Below are 27,075 nucleotides of genomic sequence, written 5' to 3'. Positions count from 1 at the left end.
GTCTAGAGTGAGTTCCAGGTCAGCCAAGGCTACACAGATAAACCCTGTGTCAAAAACCAAATAAAGAATAAAAAAACGGAGAGGGAAAAGGGAGGCTCTTGAAGATTCCCAAAGAAATGTCGAGGAAAAAAACAAAAACAAAAAACCAGTCAGCTTTGTGCCTTTGCTTTCTTGTGTTCTGGGCGATAGCCCTTCAAGTTTTTCACAGAGGCTTAAGTCAGAAGACAACCCAAGATCCTAAGAGTAGCAAACCACCACCACCACCACCCTCTACTACCCCTAACAGTTAGCTTGTCTGTATAGGCAGGCTAATTCAACTCTCCAGGACCAAAGGATATCTAGACAGTCCCTCAAAGATCTTAGAATGGCTCACCTCATTTCCTAGAAGGGGAAAAAAAAATCAAGACAGGAAATTGTCTTTAGGGACACTTTTACTTGGAAAATTACAACACTAGTACAAGTCAAGTCTTACACATTTAACATTTGCTTATTGAAAGCAATTCATAATATCAAAATTAATCATGTTTTACTTTTATCCTCACAAGAACACAAAAATGATGAAGGGGAACTTAAAACAGAAAAATTTAAAAAGGTAACACAACTTTTCTTAGTAGTCCTTGGGTAGTTACGACAGAAGACTTTCCATCTTTTTGTTTCTTTGAATGGAGACCTTGATCCAAAGTCTTGGTTCTAGTATCTGCTTCTGCCTCCCCCTCTATCAGATCGGCTTCCTCCACGGCCACCTCCTCTTGGTGCTCCTCGGCTTGAACTGCTGTAGGAATCACGTGGAGGAGGGTACCCCCTTTCCATAGAAGGGGGGAGCCCCCGTTCTTGTCTGCCAACACGATCACGGCCACTTGAGTAGAGATCACTTCTGCTGCTTGAGTAACTATCTCGACTTCCACCGTAGCCATCACGTGAGCTGCTGTAATCATCATAGCGACTGCTTCCTCCATAAGATGGTGGTGGCCCTCGTGTAGGGGGTGCGCTGCGGGAGTTACCGTAACTCTCATACGAATCTCTGTAGGAACCTCCACTTGGATGATCTGAATAGTCACGATCCCGACCATATCCATCTCTATCACCATAGCCTCTTGATGGGTAGTCGTCACGTGAACTGGAATGACTATAATCACGGTAGGTATAATCTCTTGGTGGTGGTGCATAATCTCTGGTGTCACGGGAGCTTGGGTAATCTCTGCTTGAATAGCTGTCTTTTGTAGAATATCCATCATCTCTTGGGGACAAATAAACATCTCTGCGAGATGGCAGGGGCTCCCTTCGTGGAGGGCCTCCATAGCTATCTCTTCCACGTGACACTGGGGCTCTTCCTCCCATTCCACTGCTGCTTCGAACTGGTCCTGAAGGCGTTGATCTTTTAGGAGGGGGACCCCCGCTTCGTGGTGGCGGTCCTCTTTTTACTGGAAGTGGTCCCCTAGAAGAACTCATGTTAAAGTTCATGGAATAGCCACCGTCATCCATGTATCCTCCACGCGAAGGGGGTCCCCTAGTTCCTCCACTTCCTCCTCGAAGACCTCTGGGAGGGCCCCTGCTTCTTGGAGGTGGAGGTGGTCCACGTCTGCCACTTTCAAATGATGGTTTGGTAGCTTGCTCCACCTTGATGGCTTTTCCATCCAAGGACTTCCCATTCATATCTCTAGCTGCATCTTTAGCATCTGCTGGGCTTTCGAAGGTGACAAAAGCAAATCCTCTTGATTTGTTGGTTTCGCGGTCTTTCATCAAAAGTATTTCCACTATTCGTCCATACTTGCCAAATACCGCTTCAAGGGCTTTCTCATTTGTTTCTGTATTAAGCCCACCAATGAAGAGCTTTCCTGGGCGATCTGCTTCAACCATCTTTCCTTCCAGCTCAGAGTCGGAGGGGACTGTGAAGGTCTCAAGCTCCTAGAAGCTCGCTGAATGGGTCTTCTAAGTAGCTCAGCGGTGACAGCTGCTGGGTCTCAGAACAGAACAGAAAAGCCGCTAGGACTACTGCACACGAGCACCTGTGAATAGTTTTGTATTAGTTTCCTCAGGCTGCTGTAACAATGCACTGCAAATGGGGGAGGGATTAAAAATATTGACTTTCTGATAGTTCAGGGGCTCATCAAGTATGAAGGTGAGGTTTCTATCAGAAGCCTGAACAAAAATCTGTACCGGCCTCTCTCCTAGCTTCTAGTGGTAGCCAGCAGTTCTTCAGATCCCTGGCTTACAGATACCTCAAGCCAGTTAGGGCTTCCCCTTCATGTGGTGCTCATACTCCACCTGTCTCTCCTGCATACCTTCACATTACATTCTTAAAAGAACAGCAGTCACTGGATTGGGGACCTGCCTGAATCTAGTATAACCTCTTCTTAGGTATTTATACCTACAAACATCTCATTTCTAACAGAAGTCAAATTCTGAGGTTCAGGAAGACATGCTTTTTACAGGGGACATTACTAAACAGTTACTTAATTTGGAGGAAGAATATAAGCTCATATATATAATTCATGTAAAGGAATCTGACCCATCATTCTGGATTACTTGGGTAAGTTCTAAATCCACGGACAACTATCTTTGTAATATATGCAGAAAAAAGGCAATGTTGACAATGGATGCAGAATAAATGACGTAGTCATTAGAGACATACGCAGGGGACTGTGAAACCAAACCAGCAGACATTGGAGCATCACAACCTTAAATCAAGGAAGCCAGGGGATGCCAACAGCCACAAGAAACTGAAAAGGGCCTTCAGAGAACACATGGCCCTCCAACACCTCCACTTTAGATTTTCTTCTTCTGCAACAGTAAAATAACCAATGTCTACTGTCTGGGTGCAACCAGTTTTTTTTTTAAGGGTGTGTGTGTGTTGGTATTTGTTATAGCAGCCCTAGCAAACTAATACGGTCCTGGACAATACGATTTTCAATGAACTCTTGTTAAAATAGTCTTCTATGAATTAAGATTCTGTTCTAAACAGATCAAAGCCTCTAGAATGAACTTGTGAGTAGACTTAATAAGCCAGCACCATCTTTGTGATGGCCCTTTGGGGCAGATTTTTTTTTTTTTTGAACTGAGAAAATTACTGTAAGAAAATTATGTTATAAATTTTACTTCCCAAAACTCCACTTACCTTGTGACTGCCTTCTATTAATCTTTTATCACATTTCATGTACTTCTTTTGCCTGGTAAATTGTTTAATGTCTCCCTATTAAGTTCTTTTTATCTTGAGATTAGCTTTTCTTCATGCTGCCTGATGTATAATTACAGTGGGGGCTGTGCAACTGGGAACTGATAGCACAACTGCTTAAAGCAGCTTAGTTTTTGGATAGCGAGTCATGTCAGCAAGATAAAGTTAAATAGAGCAAATTGCAAGCCGAGTCTCTTTCAAGCTTTGAATGCATCCAGAATGAAAGTCTGGTATAATCGCTTTCGAACGTTACGTTCCATAGTAAACTATTCAAGTGGCTGATACCAGGCTGCTTCAAAATGTCCCACAATACTTTGTTCCTTTCTTTCTTTGGGTGCATAAAGAGGAAGGGTAGATGCTCGGAAGACCATTCGTGAAACTATGTCATAGGTCGCCAGAATGCAATGCAAGGAACCGGGGGCCGGACATCAGACCCTCCACCCTGGGTCTCGACCCTCACTGCTTTTGTTCTGAGTTCCCGGCCCCCTCGGCCGTCCTGTTGCTTTAGTGCTTCTGCTCCGGGGTCAGGCAAAGGCCCGCACCACGCGGCCTCCGGAATCGCCCGCCCACGCGCGGCACACGGGTGGGGAGGAGCCTGGGCCGCTCTCTCACCGCCCCCCCAGGGAAGATTTGCCCCATCCCGGCCGTCCTCCCCACTCCCGGGGCGGGTTTTGGCCGGGAAGGCGGTCGGGCAGAAAGGCCCGGGCAGGCCACCGACCTGGCGGGAAGGCCCGGCCCGCCTTCCCCGCCTTCCCCCCGCCGCCGCCGCTGCGGGAAGGCGGGAGGCCTGCCGTCCCGGACGTCTGCTCCGCCACCGATTTTCAACCTACCCCCGGGGCTAACGCTTCCCCAAGTAGGAAGCCGCTTTCCCGCGCCGGTCGCCACACGCGTCTGCCGCCACCGCTCCCGCCGAGAACCAGAGGCCGCGAGTGCCTCCCCTCCCCCCGCGCAACGTCAACGCGACGTCGGCCGTCGTCGTAATGCCCCGAGGAGGAGCGCACCAGAACCGCCGCGGAAACCCGGTACCACCCAGGCGCACCCGCGCGTCCCGCGGGCTCCGGGCGGAGCGAGAGACGCTCTCTGCGAGGCATGCCCGGGGGCTCGGGGGGCCGTCGGCACGGCGGGACTGCGGCGACGCCCACGGCGAGGCGAGGCGTCTGGGGCGCCTCCTCCCGCCTCCCCGCCGCGGGCCTCCCCGAGCTCGGACACGTCTGCACGGCAGCCGGTCCTGCTCGTGCAGCCGCGGGCTGGCCCCCTCCGCCCTCCCCCCTCGCCCGGTGTGCCTCCATTTTACGTCTCCCGTACCCTGGAGTCCGCGACCCGCGTGCGCGCCTATTCGCAGGCGCGTGGTAGTGATGGCGGCGCTCAGCGAGGCTTTCCTGTCACTGGATACTACTACTCCCAGCCCGCCTCGGAGCCGCCCGAGCCAGCCCTCCGGTCTCTAGTTTACGAGTGGCAATTTGACTTGCTCTGCTGCATGTCTGGAGGGACCGAGCAAAGTGTGGAGACGCCCCGGGGATTCAGGGATCGCCGCTTGGAAAGCCAGCCGGCCAAACAAATAAACCAAACCCACCCACCCTAACCACCATGAGGCTGCTGGAGAGGGCGAGGAAGGAGTGGTTCATGGTCGGGATAGTGGTGGCGATCGGCGCCGCCAAGCTGGAGCCGTCGGTCGGCGTGAACGGGGGTAAGTGCCGCACCCCTGCCGGCTGCACCGCGGCGGGTCCCACGTCAGGACTCCTCTGCGGGTCTGCGGGAGGAGCGGCCGCCCGGCCGGCTGCCGTGGGGACCGTGCCCCGCCAGCCCCTCCACCCACGGCGGCGTGCTCCCCGGGGGCTCTGCCAGGTGTCCTCACCTGCAGACCCGGCAGGGCAGGGCATTAGGAGCCGGGCAGAGGAGTTGGAGCACAGGTTGCTTTTTCTGCGGGCAATCAAATGACTTCTGCTCAGTGCCGGGAGTGAGGTTACAGAAAATGAAACTTAGTCCTCTTGCTGTTAGAGTAGCATCCCATCTCAAGGTACTTTAGGTTGCCACAAGTTCCTTATCTGTCCTGGAGTGGATCTCATTATCAAGTCTATTTCCGACTCCTCCCTTTTGCACCTTAAAAAAAAAAAAAGGGCTGTTGGAGAGGGAGAGAGAGAGAGAGAGAGAGAGAGAGAGAGAGAGAGAGAGAGAGAGAGAGAGAGAGAGAGAGAGAGAGAATAGAAAGAAACGAAAAAAAAGAGAAAGGACTCTCTTGCTCCAAACTTTTTTTTGTGGATCATGTGGTGGAGAGGGATAGTGTGCCTTAGCTGCTGACACTCCAAAACTCCCAAGCCGACTGACACGTTGCACTCTTTCCTTACAGGGCACTACTTCCGTGTGCTGCGGGGATTCAGTTGCTACAGCAGCAATCTAACAGATGCAGACTGTGTTAGGCTATGCAGTGTATGTTTGCACAAGGAAGTGTGGATGGGTTAAAACCCCAGCCAATCCGGGAATAGTAGGAGCTTTGTAATGTGGTCTGTGGACACTGGTGGGGACGTGGGAAGTGTCTTTGGCCTTTTATACCTTCTTCCCCACCTTCAGACAACCTTGTCCTGCTTTTCATAGACATTCATTGAATTTCTTCAACTCATTTGTGTTTTTGACCCTGTGTGTTAGATCCCAAGTTTATTGATGGATAGATCCTGCAGTGGGTCCAAGTAAGGACAGAAGAGGACATACATAATCATTTTCAAGTAGGAGGTGCTTATGTGGGTATTTGAAATTGTACCTTCTTGTTAAAACCTTCGGAAGTGAATGCATGATACCTCAGAATAGTAAGTGGTTCATTCTTCCCCCATCCCTAGTTTCTCCATTTAGAAGTAGCTTCTGGAATCGTTTGAATGGAATTATTTAAAACGGTGATTGTGGATAGGAAAGCTTTTGATTATTTGAGTTTTTTCCTTTTAAATTTACATATTTTAAAATTTAAATGCAACATATATACATAGAATTTCGATGCAACACAGAATAAGTTATTGTGGGTCCACTCCCACCCCCACCCCCAACCCCTAGTGTCTCTCTGTGTAGCCCTGGCTGTCCTGGAACTCACTGTAGATCAGGTTGATCTTGAACTCAGAGATCCACCTGCCTCCAGAGTTAGTTTTTTTTTTTTTTTTGGTTTTTTGAGACAGGGTTTCTCTGTGTAGCTTTGCGCCTTTCCTGGGACTCACTTGGTAGCCCAGGCTGGCCTCGAACTCGCAGAGATCCGCCTGGCTCTGCCTCCCAAGTGCTGGGATTAAAGGCGTGCGCCACCACTGCCCGGCCAGAGTTAGTTTTTGATACACCCTTTCTGTGAGCTTTTGGGAAACTTGTCCCTAGAGCTGTGAGACGTGCAGGTCTAGGGTCTTTGAAATGACCCACGGTGCACACTGTACTGGTTACAGTGCTCGGGGTGAGAGCACTTAATTTGCTCAGTACTGCGATGAAATCCCTGGTGATGTGTGGCCTGTAATTCTGCAGAAGCTGGCCTTGCCAAATGTCTTTTACTTGAATTTTCTGAATGCTATGTGGACAGGAAGGTGGCTGAATGGTTAAATCAATTCTCTGGGACTTCTTGCTCTGGCAGATACAAGATGAATTCTGTGATCTTGTTTGTTCTATTGGACTCTGTTTATTGAACTTTTGTACATTATTGTGTCTTAGAAATATGTTCCAGCTGGGCGGCGGCGGTGGTGGAGGTGGTGGTGGTGGTGGTGGTGGTGGTGGTGTACACTTTTAATCCCAGCACTCAGGAGGCAGAGGCAGGCGGATCTCTGTGAGTTCGAGGCCAGCCTGGTCTACAGAGTGAGTTCCAGGAAAGGCACAAAGCTACACAGAAAAACCCTGTCTCGAAAAACCAAAAAAAAAAAAAAAAAAAAAAAAAAAAAAAGAAGAAGAAGAAAAAAAGAAATATGTTCCATTTTCAACAATCCTTATGGTATTAGCACAGGATTTTTTTTTTCAGTCATAAAGTAGAAGCAGAATATTCTCAGCTTATAACACGTTTTAAACCATCATGCCACTTTATTTTTTGATTGGAATATTGGGGGTGAACCCAGGACCTTGGTGCACCCTTGTTAAGCTCACGCTCTACCCAAAGCACTTCTGCAGCCCCTCCCCCACCTCCCAATGCTGCTTTTGTAATGTTAGGGCCTGAAGCCAGGTAACAGATCAGAGCTTAGTTAGGGGAGACCTGGGCTTCCTCTTTTATCATAACAGTGGCAAAATACTAAAATAATGGTTTTGGGGAGAGAGACCGAGATGGAGACAGAGAGAGAATTAAAGATAAGTAATCACTATAAAGAGAAGGCCCTGTAAAATAAAGACATTTTCTATGCTTTGATTTTTAGTCTAGAGAACAGGGCAGAATCAGCTAAATATTAGACATTGTGTTTCTTCTAGGGCCTTCCATGTGTAAAACCTACTTGTCTTAAGAAGAGCCAAACAATTTGGGATTTTCTCTGTAGGTTGTTAGGTTGAGAACTTTATTTTTTGTGACCATTTCAGCTCATGGTCTCACCTGTAAAATAAAAAACAAAACTCAAAATAGCATCAAGCAACACTTTCACTGTGCCCTCATCAACACAAATTTAAAAACAAGGGCAGAAATGTCACTGAAAATATTTCTCTCACAATCCTTTTTTTTAAGATAGGGTTTCACTGTGTTGCCCTGGCTGTCCTGGAACTCGCTTTGTAGATCAGGCTGGCCTCGAACTCACAGAGATCCGCCTGCCTCTGCCTCCCAAGTGCTGGGATTAAAGGTGAGTATTTTATTTTTTTATTTTAATTAATTTATTCTTTTTTGAGACATCGTCTGACAGTTAGCCCTGGCTGGCCTAGCATTAGCTATATATATAAAATCTAGGCTGGCCTTCTCACACAGACTCTCCTGCCTTTTCTAGGATTGAAAGCATATGCACAAGCCCTTCAGTCTTAGAATATTTTAGATGATGCTTGGAGGTGAGATGGACATAGATAAAGAATGGCTTCTGTGGAATGTTACTGGGTGAGGCAGGCAGGGTGGCCAGGCAACCCCATTAATCTCATTGTTAGGGAGGTAGAGGCAGGTGGCTCTCAGTTCAAGGTCTACAGAGCAAGTTCCAGGACAGGCAGGACTGTATTAGAGAGACCTTGTCTCAAAAAACAAACAACAACAAAATAAAAAGATTGGGTTTTAGGACTCAAAATGGCTTCATTTTCTTATTGACCTCTTCTTTTTTGATTGTGTGAGTTTCTTCCATTTCTGTTGACTAATATTATTTGAATTGTGTTTAAAGGCAAAGGAAACCACCAACTAATTAAGCTTTATAAAGATCGGAATCTTATTGTTTTGGTGACCTGGGAGATACAATTATTAGTTTGGAAAAGGGACAAATTTATATCCTAGTTTCAACTCCTTCCTCCGTTTAAGTATTTGCCAATTTTCATTTGTGACCCAGGTGACTTCTAGTCCTGAAGAGTTCCCAACTTGGGGCCACCTGTTAGCTTTACAGTTGTGTGTGTCAAGGAGGAGCCTTGGGTCTCTTTACTCCCCTTTCTCCCTGACAGGTACATTCTAAGTAGCCCTGGAATAGCCCCACTAAGTTTCTTGGCTTAGAACTCTTTAGATGTGCATCTAGTATTGTAGATGTGCATCTACAAAAGTCGGTGTGGCTTGTCTCTGAATGTGGAACGTTGCAGGTTCAGGATTAGTCCACTGAATTGAATGCCACATGTTATCTATGGACATGTGTCTTTGGACCTCTCTTTATCTTTTGCCTGTAACCATGTCACTGATTCTCTCAGACTCTTCTTCTCTAGAGATTCTGGAGGTACCATTGTGGACAGAGCCAGAGAGACAAGAATAGGGACTGACAAAAAGTGAGGACTGGGGGTGGGATTAAAAATGACTCGAGTTATAATTCAGACAGTTAAAACTTATGGGAGCGCTCTACTTCTAAACTGAGTCAGATTCCTTTAAATTCTGCTCCTCAATTGACTCTTTAGTTGTTGCAGAAGTGTGTCCTGTGTACGATTGAGACAGCTATGCTCGCAGTTTGGAAAGCACTGTGCCTCTTTAGAAGTTTATGCTTCAAATGGAATGCTGGACATGCTTGTCCCTTTGTGCTCTGCTTTCCCAGCCTCAGCTAAAGGCTCTTAATGCTAGGTATACAAAATAGCTTATTACATTGTTTGAGGGAATTTTTGTTTCTTTTATATTGTCCTGCAAATATTGAAGATATATTAGTGGATTAACAAGTGTTTGTTGAATGAATAAATTTGTATAAATAAGAAAGTGATTTTTTTTCAAAATTTGATCTCATATATATGTATATATATATAATATCAGTAGATATGGTGGAGGGTTTTGGGAACTCTATGCTATGATTGTGATCATGTAATTTGACTTGAAGCAAACCCATTCTAGCAACAAATTGCCTAAGAAATACATCAGAATGATAGAAATGTATTCTCTCAGTTCTGTAGGCCAGGCGTCCAAAGGTCTGGGGAAATCCTCTTTCTTGCTTCTTTTAGCTCATGTTCACAAGTATCTTTGGCTTCCTTGGCCGGTGTGTCATAACTCCAGTCGCTGTCCTGTCTTTGCTGTGTGTCTGCATACAGAGGTCCCTCTCAGAGTACCAGTCACTGGGGCTGGCTGCAGTGCTGCTCAGTGGTGGAATGCTTGCCCAGCATATGAGACCCTGAGTTCATCCCTGCGACTGCAAACACATAAGCAGACAAGCAAACATAAGTAGTTGTTGGATAGCCACCCAATCGCAGGAAAACCTCATCTTGATTTTCTCTACAGTAGTCCTATTTCCAATACGATCCCACTCACAGATACAGTGATACAGATACAGTGTAGATACGACTTTCAGGAACACATGTACAGGAGAAGCAAATAGTATCTACCCTTGCTTCTCGGCCTGGGCACTGTTGACATTGTAGACATGATAACATCACAGGGATGCTTCACATGGAGAGAATGGGACTCGAGGGCACAGCACTGATGTTGAAAGCAGCCTTCCTTAAACCAACTCATTTCCTGCAGATGCTTTTCTAACAGTGACTCCTTGCTCTCTTTGTAGGACCACTGAAGCCAGAGATAACTGTGTCCTACATCGCCGTCGCAACGATATTCTTTAACAGTGGACTGTCGTTAAAAACAGAGGTACTGTCACCTGCGGGCACATGAAGAGCAGTGCAGAAAAGTTAACTTGATTTACTGTGTAAAGGCTTCACCGTGACAGAAAATGACTTGGACAGCAGCAGGACAGCATGCTGCGTCTGCATAGGAACTTCAGAGTTGAGCATTGAGGACCTAGAGATGGGATTAGAATGCCTATTTTGTTTTATTTATTCATTCATTTATTTTCTTGAGATAGGGTTTCTTTGTAACAGCCCTGGCTGTCCTGGAACTCACTTTGTAGACCAGGCTGACCTTGAACTCACAGAGATCCGCCTGCCTCTACCTCTTGAGTGCTGGGATTAAAGGTGTGTGCCACCATGCCTGGCTGAGTATTTTGTTATTTTTTTGATGACTTTTTTTTCCCTTTTTGGTTGTTTGAGACAGGGTTTCTCTGTGTAACAGCTCTGGCTGTCTTGGAACTTGTTTGGTAGACTAAGCTGGCCTTGAACTTGTAGAGATCCGCCTGCCTCTGCCTCTAGAGTGCTGGGATCAAAGGTGTACGTCACCACCGCCCTGCTTGATGACCATGCTTTTAATGAAGAAATTGGTGTGAGAATACCCATATGAAGAGATGTAATCAAGGAAATAGAAAGTAAAACTGTAATTCTGTATCTCACATGCTACAGAAAAAGATGTGTGGTAACACTAACAATTAAAAATGCGATTTTGAGCCAGGTGTGGTGGCACATGCCTCTAATCCTAGTGTCTGGTTTCTTTTCTGTTGCTGTGAGGAGACACTGTGACCAAGGCAGCTCTGGAAAGAGCCTCTGAGTGGGGCTTCAGGTTTCAGGGACTGAATCCACTGCCATCATGGTGGAGAGCATGGCAGCAGACAGACAGGCACGGTGCTGGAACAGTAGCTGAGAGCTTGCCTATTGAGACAACAACCAGGAGGCAGAGAGGGTTAGCTGGGCATAGTGTGGGCTTTTGAAACCTCAAAGCCTGGGAGGAGAGGAGGAAGGGGAAACTGGTCAGTATGTGAAATAAAGGGAAAAATGTTAATTAAAAAAAGAAAGAAACCTCAAAGCTCACCCCTCAGTGAAACACCTTCCCCTGCAAGGCCACACCTCCTCTTTCCCAAGCAGTTCTACCATCTGGGGACCAAGCATTCCAATACATGAATCTATGGGGGTCACTGTCATTCGCGCACCTTGTGTTCAGGGTGCTGAGGTCAGGGAATTGCCGTGAGTTTGAAGCTAACCTGAGCTATACAAAACTAGAACCAAAATGGAGAAATAGTTTTTTCTTTTAAAAATTAGGTTTATTTTTTAATGGTATATATAAACATAAATTGGGGATATGTTTTTAGAATGGTAATGGACTAAAGTACCTACTTCATAGCTTAACTTTTGGAGAAAACTGTAGTACACTTGCTCTGCTAAGGTATATTGAGGCTCATCAAGTGTTTGGTTTCTATAACTCTCGTGGGTTATGGTCGGTTCCTAGGTCTTATGCTGTCTCCTCAGGTTTGTCAGGTTGTCTGAACTGCCTTTTATAGAGCACATTCTAGCATTCTGACAGTTGTCTTAGGAAACACGTTGGCACTGTCACTGTGAAGTCACAGTCTGTCGTGCACGGAGGAGATGGTCGTCACTGATCCAGTCTTCACTGAAATGGATCCTCTCAAAAGGAAAGATGCAGAGAGATTGTCACATGTGAGAGAGGCGAGAGGAAGACTTGTAACTCTCCTCTCACTTACAGTGCAGGAAGAAAAGATAACACTGGGTGGTTTCTCAGGACAAAGTTATGAAAATATAATCTCTAGGGGGTGGGAGATGACTTGGTGAGTAAACGCTGTGCGAGTGTGAGACAGGAGTGTGTGAGTGTGCGAGTGTGAGACAGGAGTGTGTGAGTGTGCGAGTGTGAGACAGGAATGTGTGAGTGTGCGAGTGTGAGGACAGTGCGAGTGTGAGGACAGTGTGCGAGTGTGAGACAGGAGTGTGCAAGTGTGAGGACAGGAGTGTGCGAGTGTGAGGGCAGAGTGTGCGAGTGTGAGGACAGTGTGAGTGTGAGACAGGAGTGTGTGAGTGTGAGGGCAGTGTGCGAGTGTGAGGACAGAGTGTGAGTGTGAGACAGGAATGTGTAAGTGAGGGCAGAGTGCGAGTGTGAGGAGAGTGTGCGAGTGTGAGGACAGAGGAGTGTGCGAGTGTGAGGGCAGAGGAGTGTGCGAGTGTGAGGACAGGAGTGTGTGAGTGTGAGGGCAGAGTGTGAGGACAGAGTGTGCGAGTGTGAGGACAGAGGAGTGTTCGAGTGTGAGGGCAGAGTGTGAGGACAGAGGAGTGTGCGAGTGTGAGGACAGGAGTGTGTGAGTGTGAGGACAGAGGAGTGTGCGAGTGTGAGGACAGAGGAGTGTGCGAGTGTGAGGACAGAGGAGTGTGCGAGTGTGAGGGCAGAGTGTGAGGACAGAGGAGTGTGCGAGTGTGAGGACAGAGGAGTGTGCGAGTGTGAGGACAGAGGAGTGTTCGAGTATGAGGGCAGAGTGTGAGGGCAGAGTGCGAGTGTGAGGACAGAGTGTGCGAGTGTGAGGACAGTGCGAGTGTAAGACAGGAATGTGTGAGTGTGAGGGTAGAGTGTGCGAGTGTGAGGAGAGTGTGCGAGTGTGAGGACAGAGTGTGCGAGTGTGAGGACAGTGTGCGAGTGTGAGGACAGTGTGAGAGTGTGAGGACAGTGTGAGTGTGAGGAGAGTGTGCGAGTGTGAGGACAGAGGAGTGTGCGAGTGTGTGGGCAGAGTGTGCGAGTGTGAGGGCAGAGTGTGCGAGTGTGAGGGCAGAGTGTGCGAGTGTGAGGGCAGAGTGTGAGCCCCTAGGACCTTCGGAAGAGCCGGGTGGGTGTGGCACCCACTGTAGTCTCAGCTCTGCAGGTGGGGTGGGATTCCCTGGTAAGATGGCTTAGCCTCCAGCCAAAGGGGAGTTGTGAGTTCGTGGGGACACCCTGCCCCTCAGTAGACACTGGAGAGTGAGTGAGAAAGACACAGGGCATCAATCCCAGGCCTCCACATGGAAGTGCATACATGTGCACCACATACATAAATGTGTATCCTCATGCTTGTAAACATACTTGTATACATACATGCACAGCACACACCTAAATATGCCAAAAATAAACATAACATCTTATTCTTGTAGAAGGGAGAATCTTATTATAATGTGGGTTTCATTTCTTTCTTTTTTTTTTTTTTCTTTTGAGACAGGGTTTCTCTGTGTAGCCCTGGCTGTCCTGAATCTCACTCTGTAGACCAGGCTGGCTTTAAACTCAGAGATCTGCCTGCCTCTGCTTCCTGAGTGCTGGGATTAAAGACGTGCACCACCACAACCTGGCTCTCTTTTTTTTAAAAAAAAGAAATGGCATTAAAACTTAAAATTCTGGGGCTGGAGAGATGCCTCAGAGGTTAAGAGCACCGACTGCTCTTCCAGAGGTCCTGAGTTCAATTCCCAGCAACCACATGGTGGCTCACAACCATCTGTAACGAGATCTGGCGCCCTCTTCTGTATAGATAATAAATAAATAAATCTTTAAAAAAAAACCAAAAAAACCTTAAAATTCTGGTTCAGCATTGTGTCTCTTACTTTGGTATTATTTGGTTTTACTGATTTATTTTTATCTTTTATTCTTTGATAGTTTCATGCATGTATACAGTGTATCTTGTTTTGTGAGCTGCCATGTGGGTGCTGGGAATTGAACCCGGGTCCTCTGGAAGAGCAGTCGGTGCTCTTCACCACTGAGCCATCTCTCCAGCCCCTATACAGTGTATCTTGATCATCCCAACTTCTCCTTTCGTCTGCCCGGACTCAGAAACCCATGCTTCTCCTGCCTTCCAGTCCTCTTTAGTTTCTTTCCTTTTTTTTAAATAACCTGTGGAGTGTAGTTGGTGCTGCTCTGATGATCACGGGTGGCCTGTTTATTGGTGGGTGCACACTGGAAATGAAGTGAAGTGGCTTCCTGACCCCAGCAGCCATCAGTTGCCAGTGACTCCTTAGCTACAAGTAGAACCTCATGAGTTCCTCCCCCTTCCATGCTGGAATAATAATTATTTTTTAGAGATTTATTTGGTTTTATTTTATGTGTATGGGTGTCTTGTCTGCGTGTATGTTAGTGTACCACATGCATGGATGCTTGAGGTCATCAGAGCCCCTGGAACTTGAGTTATGTACAGTTCTGAGCTGCCATGCTCACAACTGGGAATTGATGCTGGGTCCTCTGGAATAGCAGCCAGTGCTCTTAACCACGGAGCCGTCTCTTTAACTCATCCATGTTGGAGTTATTGACCTAATTGATTTTGTGCAGGTAATCACAGCTACTGTGAATTCATGAATGCAGCTGGCCTGGCATGTCTAGAAGGCAGAATTCCATAGCACTCTTTACCCACCTGTTCCATCGTTTGTAATAGGCTCTGAGCCTTGTGGAGATCGAGATAGTTGTCTCACTTAGGACCGAACACTCAACAGTTACTTATTCTCAGCACTTTGAACAGTTAAGAGTTTTTGCATTAATTGATGTCTACTGTAGAAAGGAACTTCTCTGACCAAGGTTGAGAGCAGCTTGAATCTATGGATATAAATTAAACATTTAGAAGGAAGTCTGACAACGTGCCTGTTTAGCAGAACAATAGCAGATACCCCCTCTATGCCTGTCCCCCCACCTCCACCCCAGGGTCTGTGACCTCTCCAGCCATGGACTTTTGATCAGGTTTACAGGACGAGACAAGATTTCTTTGCTGTGGAACAGGCCTTAAATCTGTTGTTAAAAGTGGTTGGTTACCTTCATAACAGTCATGCCATTATTACACGAGTGGGCACATCTTGGATAAAGGGTTTATATTCTGGATCCTTACCCAGGGTCCAGTGCTAGATAAGTGATGACTTTTATTCCCCAGTAGCCTGCATGGCACCTCTGGCACTGTGAAAGCTAACTAGCAAAGAAGTTTTCAGCTTCAAGAAATCAGTTCAAGCTTGATTTCTCTATCTGCTATAACCAAAGTGCACAGTGACCTCAGCAATAGGGTTTTTACCCTGTAGTTATTATGGGTAACCAGGAACAGTGGCAACAACTTATGTTGTTTGATGGGCCTCTGGGGTTTCCCTTACCAATAATTTGTTGGGAGTTATCTCATACCTGGCCTTGAGAATGCTTAATCACTTAATAATGCATGTCTTCTAGGGGAAGCATGATCCATCATAAAGGATACACCCTTTCAAACACTTTAAAAATTTATTTATATGGATTTATTTATTTTATGTGTATGGGTGTTTTGTCTTCATGTATATCTGTGCACCGTGTGTGTGTGTTGCCCATGGAGGCTTAAGGAGGTTGTTGAATCCCCTGGGACTTGAGTTACAGATGGTTGTGAGCTGCCATGTGTGTGCGCTGGGAAATGAACCTGGGTCCTCTAGAAGAGCAGCCACTGATCTTACTGCTGAACCATCTCTCTAGCCCCTAAACTCTTTTTTTTAGAAATTATATTTTAATTAGCTTATAATGTGTGTATATAATATATATACAACGTATATATAATATTATATATAATGTGTATACAATGTGTATATAATGTATATATATAATGTGTATATAATCTATATGTATATAATGTATATAATGTATATAATGTGTATATAATGTATATATAATATATAACGTCTATATAATGTGTATATATAATGTGTATATATAATATTATATATATTATAGATTTTCAAGTGTCTCTGTGTGGTAGGATATGGACATAGATTTCTGTGGTAGGATATGGATCCTCTGGGTATGTGCCCAGGATCATAGCTAGGTCACATGGTAGGATTTTGGTGTGACCTGAGTGAAGATTGTGCTGGCTACTTTTTGTTGACTTGAACTACAGTCATCCGGGAAGAAGGAACATTATTTAAGGGGATGTTTCCATCAGGCTGCTTGTAGGCAAGTCTGTGGGGGCATTTCCTTGACTAATGATTACTGTAGGAAGGCCCACACACTGGATGGTGCCACCTCTAGCATGGATGATTTAAGAAAGCAGTCTGAGCAAGCCATGGAAAGCAAGCCAGTAAGCAGCTTTCCTCCATGGGCTCTACTTAGTTACTGCTCCAGGTTCCTGGTTGAGTGTCCACTCTAAATTTCCTCAGTGATGGTTTGTAACATGGAAGCATAAAATGAAATAACCATTTTCTTCCCAGGTTGCTTTTGGTCATGGTGTTTATCACAGCAATAGAAAGCTAACTCAGACAAAGAATAAAGCCAATTACCCCCTTCTCAGGTCACCCTGTTAATAACATGGGGAACTGATTTTGTTAATTTTTTTCATTCTGTAGTTTTTAGGCTGTTAAAACTCTTACGGGGTATGTTTTGATATACATAGGATTAGTGTGTAGTGTTTAGAACTGATAAATTGCATCCCAGCAATTCTAAATATTCTCACTGATGGGTTGCTGTTCTGAAAATAGCTGATACAGGCTGTGTTTTCCTGTTCTTTTCATTGTAGGCCTTTTAGAAATGGTATAGTTAGGGGTAGCCACCGGTAGGGGAGCAGGCTGTCTGAGCCTGAGTTCTACAGTGGGCTCTAAATGTGGGAAAGGGATGCAGAATGGAGTTTGCCTGCTGCGGTGCGGGTCAGCCATGACTTGGAGGTCTTCCTGCTGGCCTTGGCTGATGCTTTGTGGAGCAGCTGCCTTACCAAAGTCCTCTGCTTGGGACATGGCTCTAACTATGTCCCTTGGTATCTGTTTAATGGCTACAGCTGTTATTTATGCCATGGGATATCTGGCAAGAGACTTCATGTCTCTTACTCCTTAGCTTCTTATTTAATGTTATTCTGTAAAGCAGCCAACTTTGTGGATTGTAAGAGTTGATGTAGGAAGAATGTCACAGCTATCGGCATTTCTCTAAGGACCAACTTCTGTGAGCACCTGGGAAGCCTTCATAGTTACCCAGCTAATTTGGATGTAGATGTAATGATGAAGTACTTTGATCCTGTACTTCATTGTGATATGTGAGTAGCCATCAAAGACCCTGTTCAAACCAGTACAACAGTCCGTCATTTTCAAAAGCCATTTAACTTAGATTATATCAGTGACTAATGCTGGGCCATCTCCAAGCCCTGCTGTTTTCAGTTTAGTTCAACATTTAGGAAGTAGGAAGTAACAGGTTTGTGATTTATTTTTTACTAAATGATCCTAAGTGAATTTAACTGGTCGTGTCCCCCCCCCCCCCCAGACAGGGTTTCTCTGTGTAGCTTTGTGCCTTTCCTGGAACTCGATTTGTAGACCAGGCTGGCCTTGAACTCACAGAGATCCGCCTGCCTCTGCCTCCCGAGTGCTGGGATTAAAGGCGTGCGCCACCACTGCCCGGCTATTATTTTCTATCTTACTTGGTCCTAGAATAGTGCATTTTTGTTCATTGGAGATAGTAAATTATTGACAAGTCCATTTGAAAGCATTTGGGTTTGTCCTACTCAGCTTTGATGTATATTGAACATTTTATGGAATGTTATTTATTTTATTTGCGTTTGTATTTGTATGTAGTGTGTGTGTGCTTGTGTTTGCATATGCACATGTGCACAACGTATGGAGGCCAAGGCTGATGTGTGGCGTTCTCCGTTGCTCTCCACATTAGTTGTGAGACAGGGTTTCTCACTGAACCTGAGTTCACCAGCTAGCTAACCTGGCTGCCAACTGAACTCCAGGCCTCTGCCTGTTTGTACTCCCTCCATACACTAGGGTCACCCACACGATTTACCACACCCAGTGTTTGGTAGAGGTGCTGGGGATCCAAGCACAGGCCTTTATGCTTGTGGAGGAGGCACTTTACAAATTGGCCCATCTTCCCAGCCAATTTGACCAATTTATGAAAATCATAAAGGGTCCTATGCTAATGCACTGTTAAATCTTTAGTTTTTCGTTTGTTTGTTTGTTTGGTTTGGTTTTTCAAGACAGGGTCTCTCTGTGTATCCCTGCCTGTCCTAGGACTCGCTCTGTAGACCAGGCTGGGCTAGAACTCCTCAAGCTCCACCTGTCTCTGCCTCCTGAGTGCTGAGATTAAAGGCGTGCGCCACCAATGCAGCTAAATCTTTAGTTTTATGACTATTGACTATTGGTTTCTAAGTTTTGAAACGGTTTGAAGCGGTTTTGGAAATTTTGTTATATTGAAGTGCAGTGAGATTTAACTGAACTTACCCTGTGTGTAGCCAGCATAGTAGTTCCTCATACACTTCTGTGACTGTGTACAGTGAAACTGTGCACAGACAAAACCCGAGAGGGGAAAGGCGTATTGGGCTCGCCGTTCCCGCTCATCCTGCCAGGGACAGCACAGGGAGACAGCTCTCACCAGCCGGGATGTGTGTGGAGGTTGTTCACATCATGGAAGACCGGAACAAGACAGAGGGTGCTATGGAACCAAGGTCCAGGCTCTGGCTTTCCATGGTCTGCTTCTGGAAGATTCCATACCCTCTGAGAGCAGTGCCAACCAGCCTGGACATAAACATTCAGAATAGGAACCCAGGACTGCAGAGATGGCTCAGTGGGTCAAGTATTCATGTGTAAACACTAGGACCTGAGGTGTATGTAATCCTCAGGATCCTTGTGAACACCAGACTGATAGTGTGCATTTGTAACCACGGCACTTGGGGCAGGGGCAGGTGGATCCCCGGGGTATCAGTTAGCTGAAATGACAAGCTCCAGGTTCAACAAACAAACAAATACAGACATAAATAAACAAAACAAAATAAAAATAAACAGGTGGAAAGTGATAGAGGATGCCCATGTGTTCATGGGCTGGGCACCTGCACTTACTTGAGTGTGCATGTTCACACACACACACACACACACACACACACACACACACACACAGGAATGAACCTGTGGGGAAACTGTACATATTCTAACCTTAATATCCAACTTCAGACTTACATTTTCAGAGATCTGTGGCAAAGCCAGTTCATTTAAACAAATACTTAAGTGTCTGTGTCTGTAGGCACCATGGTTAGCTCTAGGAACACAGCAGAGCTCAGAGCCTGCAGAAGGGTCCTGAGGAGGGCAGAATAGACAGGTTTCTCTGTTTCTAACCTGATGACGAGTTTGAAATCCCATTAGCTGAGCAGTGACTACAGCAAGTTCTAAGCGTTTGGTTGTGCTGCTTGTTTCGATCCGAGAGCTCTGCCGCCTCTCAGACAGGAAGGCCCGGCAAGGGCTGGAGGGAATGATGTGTAATTAGCATACTTCTGTGCTCTTGGCAGAGCCCGGGTCTCAAGCATCTCTTGATGTCTCTGAGGCTCTGCTGTAGTCAGTATGTGGTGTACAGTGGATTTGCCTGTATTAGTGTAAATGACCAAACTGTCCCATGGAGCCAGTTCTCAGTTACTCATGGTGGTGTATTCCAACATACGGCCTTTACTTCACATAAATAAATATGGAATAATGCTATCTTGGCTTTTATAGGACTTACTGCTTTTTATTTTGTTTCCTTGTTTTTGTATGTGTGTGTGTATATGCATGTTTTATGTGCCTTTGTATGTGTGTCCATGTGTGTGCCCGTGTGTATGTATGTGTATGTATACATGTTTGTGTGCCTGTGTGCATACCTGTGTGTATGTGTATGCCCGTGTGTGTGCCCGTGTGTGTACCTGTGTGTGTACCTGTGTGTGTGCCTGTATGTGCACGCCTGTGTGTATGTGTATGCCCATGTGTGTGTGCCTGTGTGCGCACGCGTGTGTGTGCACACGCCTGTGTGTGTGTATGGGGGGGGGGTCAGAGGACAACTTCCAGTACTGTTCCTCAGCCATTGTCTCTGGTCCCCCACCCCTTTGTTTTTGCGACAAGGTCTCACTGGCCTGGAACTAACCAAGTAGGCTAAATTGGCTTGCTAAATAGGCTAAAAGTGCTCATCTTTGCCTCTTTCATCCTAGGTTTACAAGTGCATGACAACATGCCTGGCTTTTTAAAGATGGGTCCTGGCGATCAAAGTCAGGTTTGGGTGCTTGTGGTGGGATGGGGCGTGGGAGTTCTGGGGGCAGAACCCAAGGCCTTGTCCATAAATGGCAAGCACTCTGCTACTGAGCACTCTCTCAGCCTCATTCAGCATTTCTTGAATGAAGGAACATGTTGCCAGCTTTCTCCGGAGCTTGTGCCAGGGGTGGAGTGGAAGTAAGGTCTTGTGTTTCATCCTCGGCAGTAGTTAGTAGTTCACAGCGCTGGTTAGCCTTCAGCCTATGTAACCGTTCTCCCATGTGCTAGGTGTGTTTTTAACTCTGACAAATACGCGGGATGAACAGTCTACAGGGAAGAGTGGTCTGCTGCTCCAGCACTTTGGCTGCCGTGAGGCTGACTGTCACTGTCACTGTGTGTGTGGGGGGTACTTGGCAGAGCTGCTTCTCCCCTGCGGAGAGGAAGTGAGACACATGAAGGGGAGGGACTAGGCATACCTCCTTTGACTACTTCCTCCAGCCTAGCTTCACCTCCTAAATTTTCCACCACCTCCCTGTATAATGCCATCTGCTGGATGCTATCCTTTGCCACATCATCCTGTGGGGACATTCCATGTGCAAGCTATAACATCCCAGATTTGCACATTTAAGTTGTCTTTAGACTTGGCTCTTCACAGATAATGTTGTGGGCTAGCCATATTGTATAACTGGTAGAATGCTTGCCTAGTAAGAATGAAGCCCAGGGTTTAATCCCTACCACTGAGTAAACCAGGCGTGGTTGGTACATGTCTGTAATTCCAATACTTAGATGATAAAGGCAGGGGATCAGAATGTCTTTGGGCTGTTTATAGAATTTGAGGCCAGCCTGAGCTACTTGAGATCCTGTCTCAAAACAAACAAGCAAACAAACAAGAGGGCAAATAAATAGATAATATAATAGTCTTATGTGTGAACATTTGTAACTACTTTTATCCTTGGAGTTAGTACCTACAAATAAAATTTTGTTTAAGAGATTGTATTATTCTTGGTATATATTCCCACATTATTCTTGAGAAAAGTCATGACATTTGATAGACCATCAGAAATACGTGCAAATACCTTGCTTGTGCATTCTAGCTAAGATTTTTATTATGATAATTTTTCTTTTCTTTTCTTTTCTTTTCTTTTCTTTTTTTTTTTCTTCCGAGATAGGATTTCTCTGTGAAATAGTCCTGGCTGTCCTGGAACTCACTCTGTAGACCAGGCTGGTCTCGAATTCACAGAGATCACCTGCCTCTATCTCCATAGTGCTGGGATTAAAGGCATGTGCCACCACTGCGCAGCTTAAGATAATTTTTTCATGTAGGTAAACATGTGTTTTATTTACACCATCAAGAATCTTTGAATCTATACTACTCCAATGCTAGTTTGCTTTTACTGTACTGTCTAGAAATATACAGATCTGAGTTCTTAGAGCATATTAGATAGCTTAGAGGTTTTATATGAAACTATTTTATAATTGTCCTCATGCTTCTTCTCTTACAGCCCCTTATACACATGCTTGTAAAGGTCTAAGACTTGAAACGATTCAGCGTTCAGAGCTAAGGCCCGTGACGCCACTTTCCTAGTGCTGGTTCTGCAGAGTTTGTTTCTCACCCTTGTCCTTGTGTCCTTTACTCTCCAGGAGCTGACCAGTGCATTGGTGCATTTGAAACTGCATCTTTTCATCCAGATCTTCACACTTGCCTTCTTCCCAGCAACAATCTGGCTCTTTCTTCAGCTTTTATCGGTCACATCCATCAATGAATGGCTTTTAAAAGGGTACGTTTAAACCTTTTGACAGGATTCTTTTAATGGGGCACCTCTAGTGACATTATTGTTCCTATGGCAACTACAAACCAAAGGACTTGTGTGTTAGAAGGAAAAGAGACCACTTTTTAAGCAGTGTATTAAAACAATAGAGTTTCATCAGAGGTTCAGAAAAGAATTGTGTAGCAGAATCGTAAAGTAGATCCTGTGCCTCATTTTAAGGTTCCAGAATGTACACTTTGTGGGCATTTAAAATGAGTAGGAGAGGACCTAGGAGATGGCTCAGTGATAAAGAGTGATTGCTTATGCATCAGGACCTGAGCATGCCTGAACCCCAAGGTTGTAGGAGACAGGATTGATAGGGCTTGCTGGCCACCAGCTTAGTTCCAGGTTCCGTTCCTATCTCAAGGGAGTGACATGAATTTTGAGAGAGTATTATACCCACTGTTCTCCTATGCTCTCTGGGCCTGCACAAACATATGCACCCCCTGCCCCTTCACAGAAGTGAGCATCGTCAGATACTAGAGGATTCCAGATCTGTCTGCATGGGAACGTAGGCTGTCAACCGGTGCCTTACCTTGCCTATCTGTGTCTTTTCAAGCATGGACTGATAATGTCTGAATGTAATGTCTATTTTATAAAAGTATATGTGTGGGACAGATACTTAATTTTTCACCTACTCTGTTTTATGTTGATGTTATAGTTAATTTAACAGGAGATTTATTAGAATCTTTTCTTTCATGAAAAATGTTACCATGTTTAATGAAAAGAATTTAGCAATTGAAAAATTAAATAAGTAGTTTAAAACTAACCTCACTTCAGCATCATGTTATAGCTGCTAAAATACCAACCACAGAGCCCAGAGGTCGCCCTCTGACCTGGCACATTGTATGACTTTCAGTAAAATTATCTCCTAGTTTAGATCTGCTTTTCTCTGTATAAAATGGGGACAACCACACTTTAACCACATACTTAATGATGTTGATTACATCAGATTTTTCAATCCATGGCATGATTTCTTTGTTATTCATTTAGCTGTACTGTGTGCCAGAGGGTGGGCACACTGAAAATGAGTGATGTCAGAGGGAAGTGTGCAGGGGCTGGGGGGTGGGAGGGAGAGGGGTTGAGTGGCCCGGCTGCTGATGAGCTCTGATTCTTCCCAGAGAGAACATTCTTGGGGAGAATGTTCTTGACAAAGGAAACAATGTACAAAGGCAGTCAGGAAGAAACAAGCCTGGAGTGTTATAGGTAGGTTCAGTAAGCAACCCATGGGCATGTCCTGGCCATGTAGTAGAAAGACAGAAGGATTTGGAGGGAAAGGTACCAGGTGCTAGATGCACAGTCTCGTCAGCCACAGCACTGTGCTGCCGTCTTCTTCTGGTGCTGCAGGAAGCTGCTGCGGGGCTGCAATGAGGAAAGCACGTGTGAGTCCTGTTTGCATGGAAAGCTTTGGGTGTGAGGTGGGCAGTAGAGGGGCTTGAGCTGAAACTGGTGTGGAGGCCAGTGGAATGTGGGGTGCAACAGAGTGTGGGAGGAGCCACTGTAAGTTAGAGTTTTCGGGGCCTCTCTCAGGAGGCTGTGGCAGTCACCAGGAGATTAAGGCTTCAGGGCTGAGCCACAGGGTGAATGGCAACTTGGTTTACTGAGCCACTGATGGCCTAGGAGTAGAAAGGGAGATCAGTAATGCACTTTCCACCATACTGCGCTTCACTAGGAGAGTTAAAATGCCACATAACTAAGATGATGTCATTCCAGAGCGTTGATGTACTTCTGTGAACCAAGAGTCAGGAAGTTCTAAGCATCTGCTTATACATGGGGCATGCGAGGAGGAGGAAGATGTTTTTTACTTTTCCTCAGGGAACTCCCAATCCAACTGAATACATACAACAGATATATGCTATTTATGCATGCTTCTGTGTATTATATATATCTATATATCTATGTAGATATGATGAATGATAGGACATATCAGTTTAAGCTCAACAAAGTTTGTAGTTTGTGTATCCTTACAGTGGAGAGCTACAAAATGAGGCATTAGTGAGACACATAGGATTTTTTTAGTGTTAGCCCAGCAGAGTCTTGAAGGACTGGCCTGAAGAATCTGGGGCTTGAAGCTGTAGATAAGAGAGTGCTCACAAGCCGGGCGTACTCCCAGCACTTGGGAGGCAGAGCCAGGTGGATCTCTCTGAGTTGGAGGCCAGCCTGGTCTACAGAGTGAGATCTAGGACAAGCACTAAAACTATAAGGAGAAAGCCTGTCTCGAAAAACCAAAAAGAAAAAAAAAACAGGGTGCTCACAAAAGTGTAAAACTGAAAGAATCAGGTTCTAGAAGGTGGTCATCAGAAAGAGCATTCTGATAGCATGGTGATGTTTTATGAGGAGAGTAGCACTTGTCATCTGTGTGCAAGGTAGAACAGGTGGTGGGTACCCCTCCCACCTCGGATGTTAAAGGAGCCCACAGCCCATACTCACTCTCCCTCATCTCGAGAAATCTCTTCTCAATCCCTTTGGTCTCCTTTGGCCTCCCCAGTTTGAGTAGACACACTAGTATGTTTGTGTTCTGGTTTGCTCTTCTGTTGCTGTGGTAAACACCATGACCAGTAGCCACTGTGAAGGAAAGGGTTCATTTCATTATACTTCTGGGTAACAGTTCATCACCTAGGGAAATCAAAGCAGGAACCTGGAGGCGGGAACTGAAGCAGAGGCCATGGAAGAGTGTTGCTTACTGGCTTGCTCCCTGTGACTTATACAACCCAGGCCCACTTGCCCAGGGATGGCGCTGCCTACAGTGGACTAGGTTTTTCTATATCATGTAGTAATCAAGAAAATGCCCCACAGACAACGGTCCTTTCTCCAAGATTGTGTCCAGTTGACAATAAAGACTAATCAGCCCAGTTAGCTTGAAGGAGTACAGACTCTGTCTCTCTCAGAATCATGGTAGGTAAATGTAAGGAGCAGAGTGAGGTCAGAACCACTCAGCAGTGTGAGTGTCCAGACACGGGTGACTAGCCTCTAAGTCAGGGGTGGCGGCAGTAGTCTCAGGGAAGGGTGGTTTTGGTGAGCAATTTATTTATAAGCAGCACATGGAGTCACACACTACTCCAAAGCTGAAAGTAAGTCATGAGGTCAAAGCTAGCTCCTGTGATGAATTCAGAGAAAAAACCTGACTTTCTAGAAACTGACTAAATGTATTCTGGAGCTCTATTGTGTATCTCAGGGACTATCATTAATAATGAGGCATAATATCAACTTGATATGTTCTGCTGGCATGGCACCTAGGGAGGCTGAGGCAGGAAGACTGGAAATTTCAAGCTATCCTGGGTTACATGGTGAGTTCAAACCAGACCAAGTCTCAGAAAACCAGCGAACTAATCAAACAAACAAACACACAACAAACAAAATGAATCTTCCCAGATCCCTTGTTCTTACTTTATTTTGAGTGACAGTCCTCAATATCTTGCCCAGGCTGGCCTCTCCTGACCGTCTGTGTCCTCAGTGTCCCCGGTGAGTTTCCTCCTGATTAGGCATGTTCTGTTCAAATGCTGAGGGTTGTTCTTCAGTGTTAATCCTTATGTTTACTGCCCATAGTTTGGTTTGCCTGGCATGCAGTTTGCTTTTTTCTACACTAATTGACAGGATAGACTTATTGTCCTGACTATAGATGAACGAACATAATTTAATAAAAATATTTTAAGTGGATATTAGAATTCACTCACTGTGGGGTCTGAATTTGAGAAGCGTGAGATCACTGCCTCCAAAATAATTTTACAACATGAGAATGTTTATGAGGTGAAAGTTGAGAATTGTAAAATGTAAACTTTTATCAAATATTTTTGAGTTTTTGAGTCATCTTGAGGCTTTGTTTTTTACCATAAGGTTTTCTTTAGGGACAGAGGTTCATTGTGTTGCCTCTATTGTCTTTCAATCATGCTCCTGTGTCTCACCTTCCGATGAGCTGGAACCACGGGTGTGTCCACTGCACCAGTTCCCATGAAGACATCAATGGCAGCAACCCAAGATTATAGTATCTATGTGGATTATCACACGGTCACTCCACTTGATATAACCTGGTTGCTTTCTGAACTCCATAGTCAAAGTTGTGTGTGTGTGTGTGTGTGTGTGTGTGTGTGTGTGTGTGTGAATGAGACGAGGTCTCATGCATTGCTGGGATGGATTATAGGCCTGCCTTACTTTATGTGGTGCAAAGGATAAACCCAGGTCATTGTGCTTGTTAAAGAAGCACTCTTCCAGCTGAACTAAACCCCAGCCCCGTTAAATTTAAACAACTCAAAAAATCAAAGCATCTAAGCCTATATAATGTTACACGCTCTCAGGGCCCATGCATTTACCATATCTTCTAATCATGTTGTCCCTTAGTGACTAAGCTCAGCAGGGAGAGGATACCAGTAAACACTGTTTTCTTTGTTCAGCTCTGCTCTTTAGTTCTGATTAGTGGAAAATTACTAATAATTGGAAGTGAGGAGCTATTTACAGTTGAATTTTCTTTTATTTTTCAGTTTGCAGACAGTAGGTTGCATGCCTCCCCCTGTGTCTTCTGCTGTGATTTTAACCAAGGCAGTTGGTGGAAATGAGGTGAGTCTGGGGTAACCTTGTTTAAACACAAGTGTGCAAATGTGCTTCTGTGTAAATGCAAGTGTGCAAGTGTGCCCTGTGCTTCTGTGTGAACTCAGTGTGCGCTGTGCTTCTGTGTAAACTCAGTGTGCAAGTGTGCACTGTGCTTCTGTTTAAATGCAAGTGTGCGCTGTGCTTCTGTGTAAACTCAGTGTGCAAATGTGTGCTGTGCTTCTGTGTAAACTCAGTGTGCGCTGTGCTTCTGTGTAAACTCAGTGTGCAAATGTGTGCTGTGCTTCTGTGTAAACTCAGTGTGTGCTGTGCTTCTGTTTAAATGCAAGTGTGCACTGTGCTTCTGTTTAAACTCATTGTGCGCTTTGCTTTTGTTTAAACTCAGTGTGCGCTGTGCTTCTGTTTAAACTCAGTGTGTGCTGTGCTTCTGCGTAAACTCTGTGCGCTGTGCTTCTGTTT

At 45.4% G+C, this 27,075-nt stretch overlaps 2 protein-coding genes across 9 annotated transcripts in view; one reads left to right on the top strand and one right to left on the bottom strand.

Moving 5' to 3' along the window:
• Positions 1–413: 413 nt before the first annotated feature.
• On the bottom strand, positions 414–4,126 carry LOC114709207 (RNA binding motif protein, X-linked-like-1). Of its 2 annotated transcripts, none has more exons than XM_028892889.2 (2): positions 4,003–4,126; positions 414–2,006 (listed from the first exon to the last, which is right to left on the bottom strand). In XM_028892889.2, exon 2 carries the CDS (start codon positions 1,855–1,857, stop codon positions 691–693), a length of 1,167 nt encoding a protein of 388 aa, XP_028748722.1. In that variant the 5' UTR covers positions 1,858–2,006; positions 4,003–4,126; the 3' UTR covers positions 414–690. The 2 variants fall into 2 exon arrangements, with proteins under 2 accessions (XP_028748722.1, XP_028748723.1); XM_028892890.2 differs by having other exon boundaries at positions 414–1,960.
• A 386-nt stretch (positions 4,127–4,512) lies between these two features.
• Positions 4,513–27,075, top strand: part of Slc10a7 (solute carrier family 10 member 7) — a 227,547-nt gene continuing 204,984 nt past the window's right edge. For 2 of the 7 annotated variants that reach the window (XM_028892893.2, XM_037206148.1), the window contains exons 1-4: positions 4,529–4,859; positions 10,246–10,328; positions 21,908–22,044; positions 26,550–26,625. In XM_028892893.2, the coding sequence (XP_028748726.1) occupies positions 4,760–4,859; positions 10,246–10,328; positions 21,908–22,044; positions 26,550–26,625 (396 nt within the window). In that variant the 5' untranslated portion in view covers positions 4,529–4,759. Of the gene's footprint in view, positions 4,860–10,245; positions 10,329–21,907; positions 22,045–26,549; positions 26,626–27,075 lie in introns of those variants that run through there. The other 5 variants (XM_028892897.2, XM_037206149.1, XM_028892891.2 and 2 more) reach the window with 5 other exon arrangements.

This window comes from Peromyscus leucopus, chromosome 5 (assembly GCF_004664715.2).
Source record: "Peromyscus leucopus breed LL Stock chromosome 5, UCI_PerLeu_2.1, whole genome shotgun sequence".
NCBI classification, from domain to species: Eukaryota; Metazoa; Chordata; class Mammalia; order Rodentia; family Cricetidae; genus Peromyscus; species Peromyscus leucopus.
The sequence above is the reverse complement of the archived record's forward strand: the minus strand, read 5'-3'. Positions and strand labels throughout refer to the sequence as shown.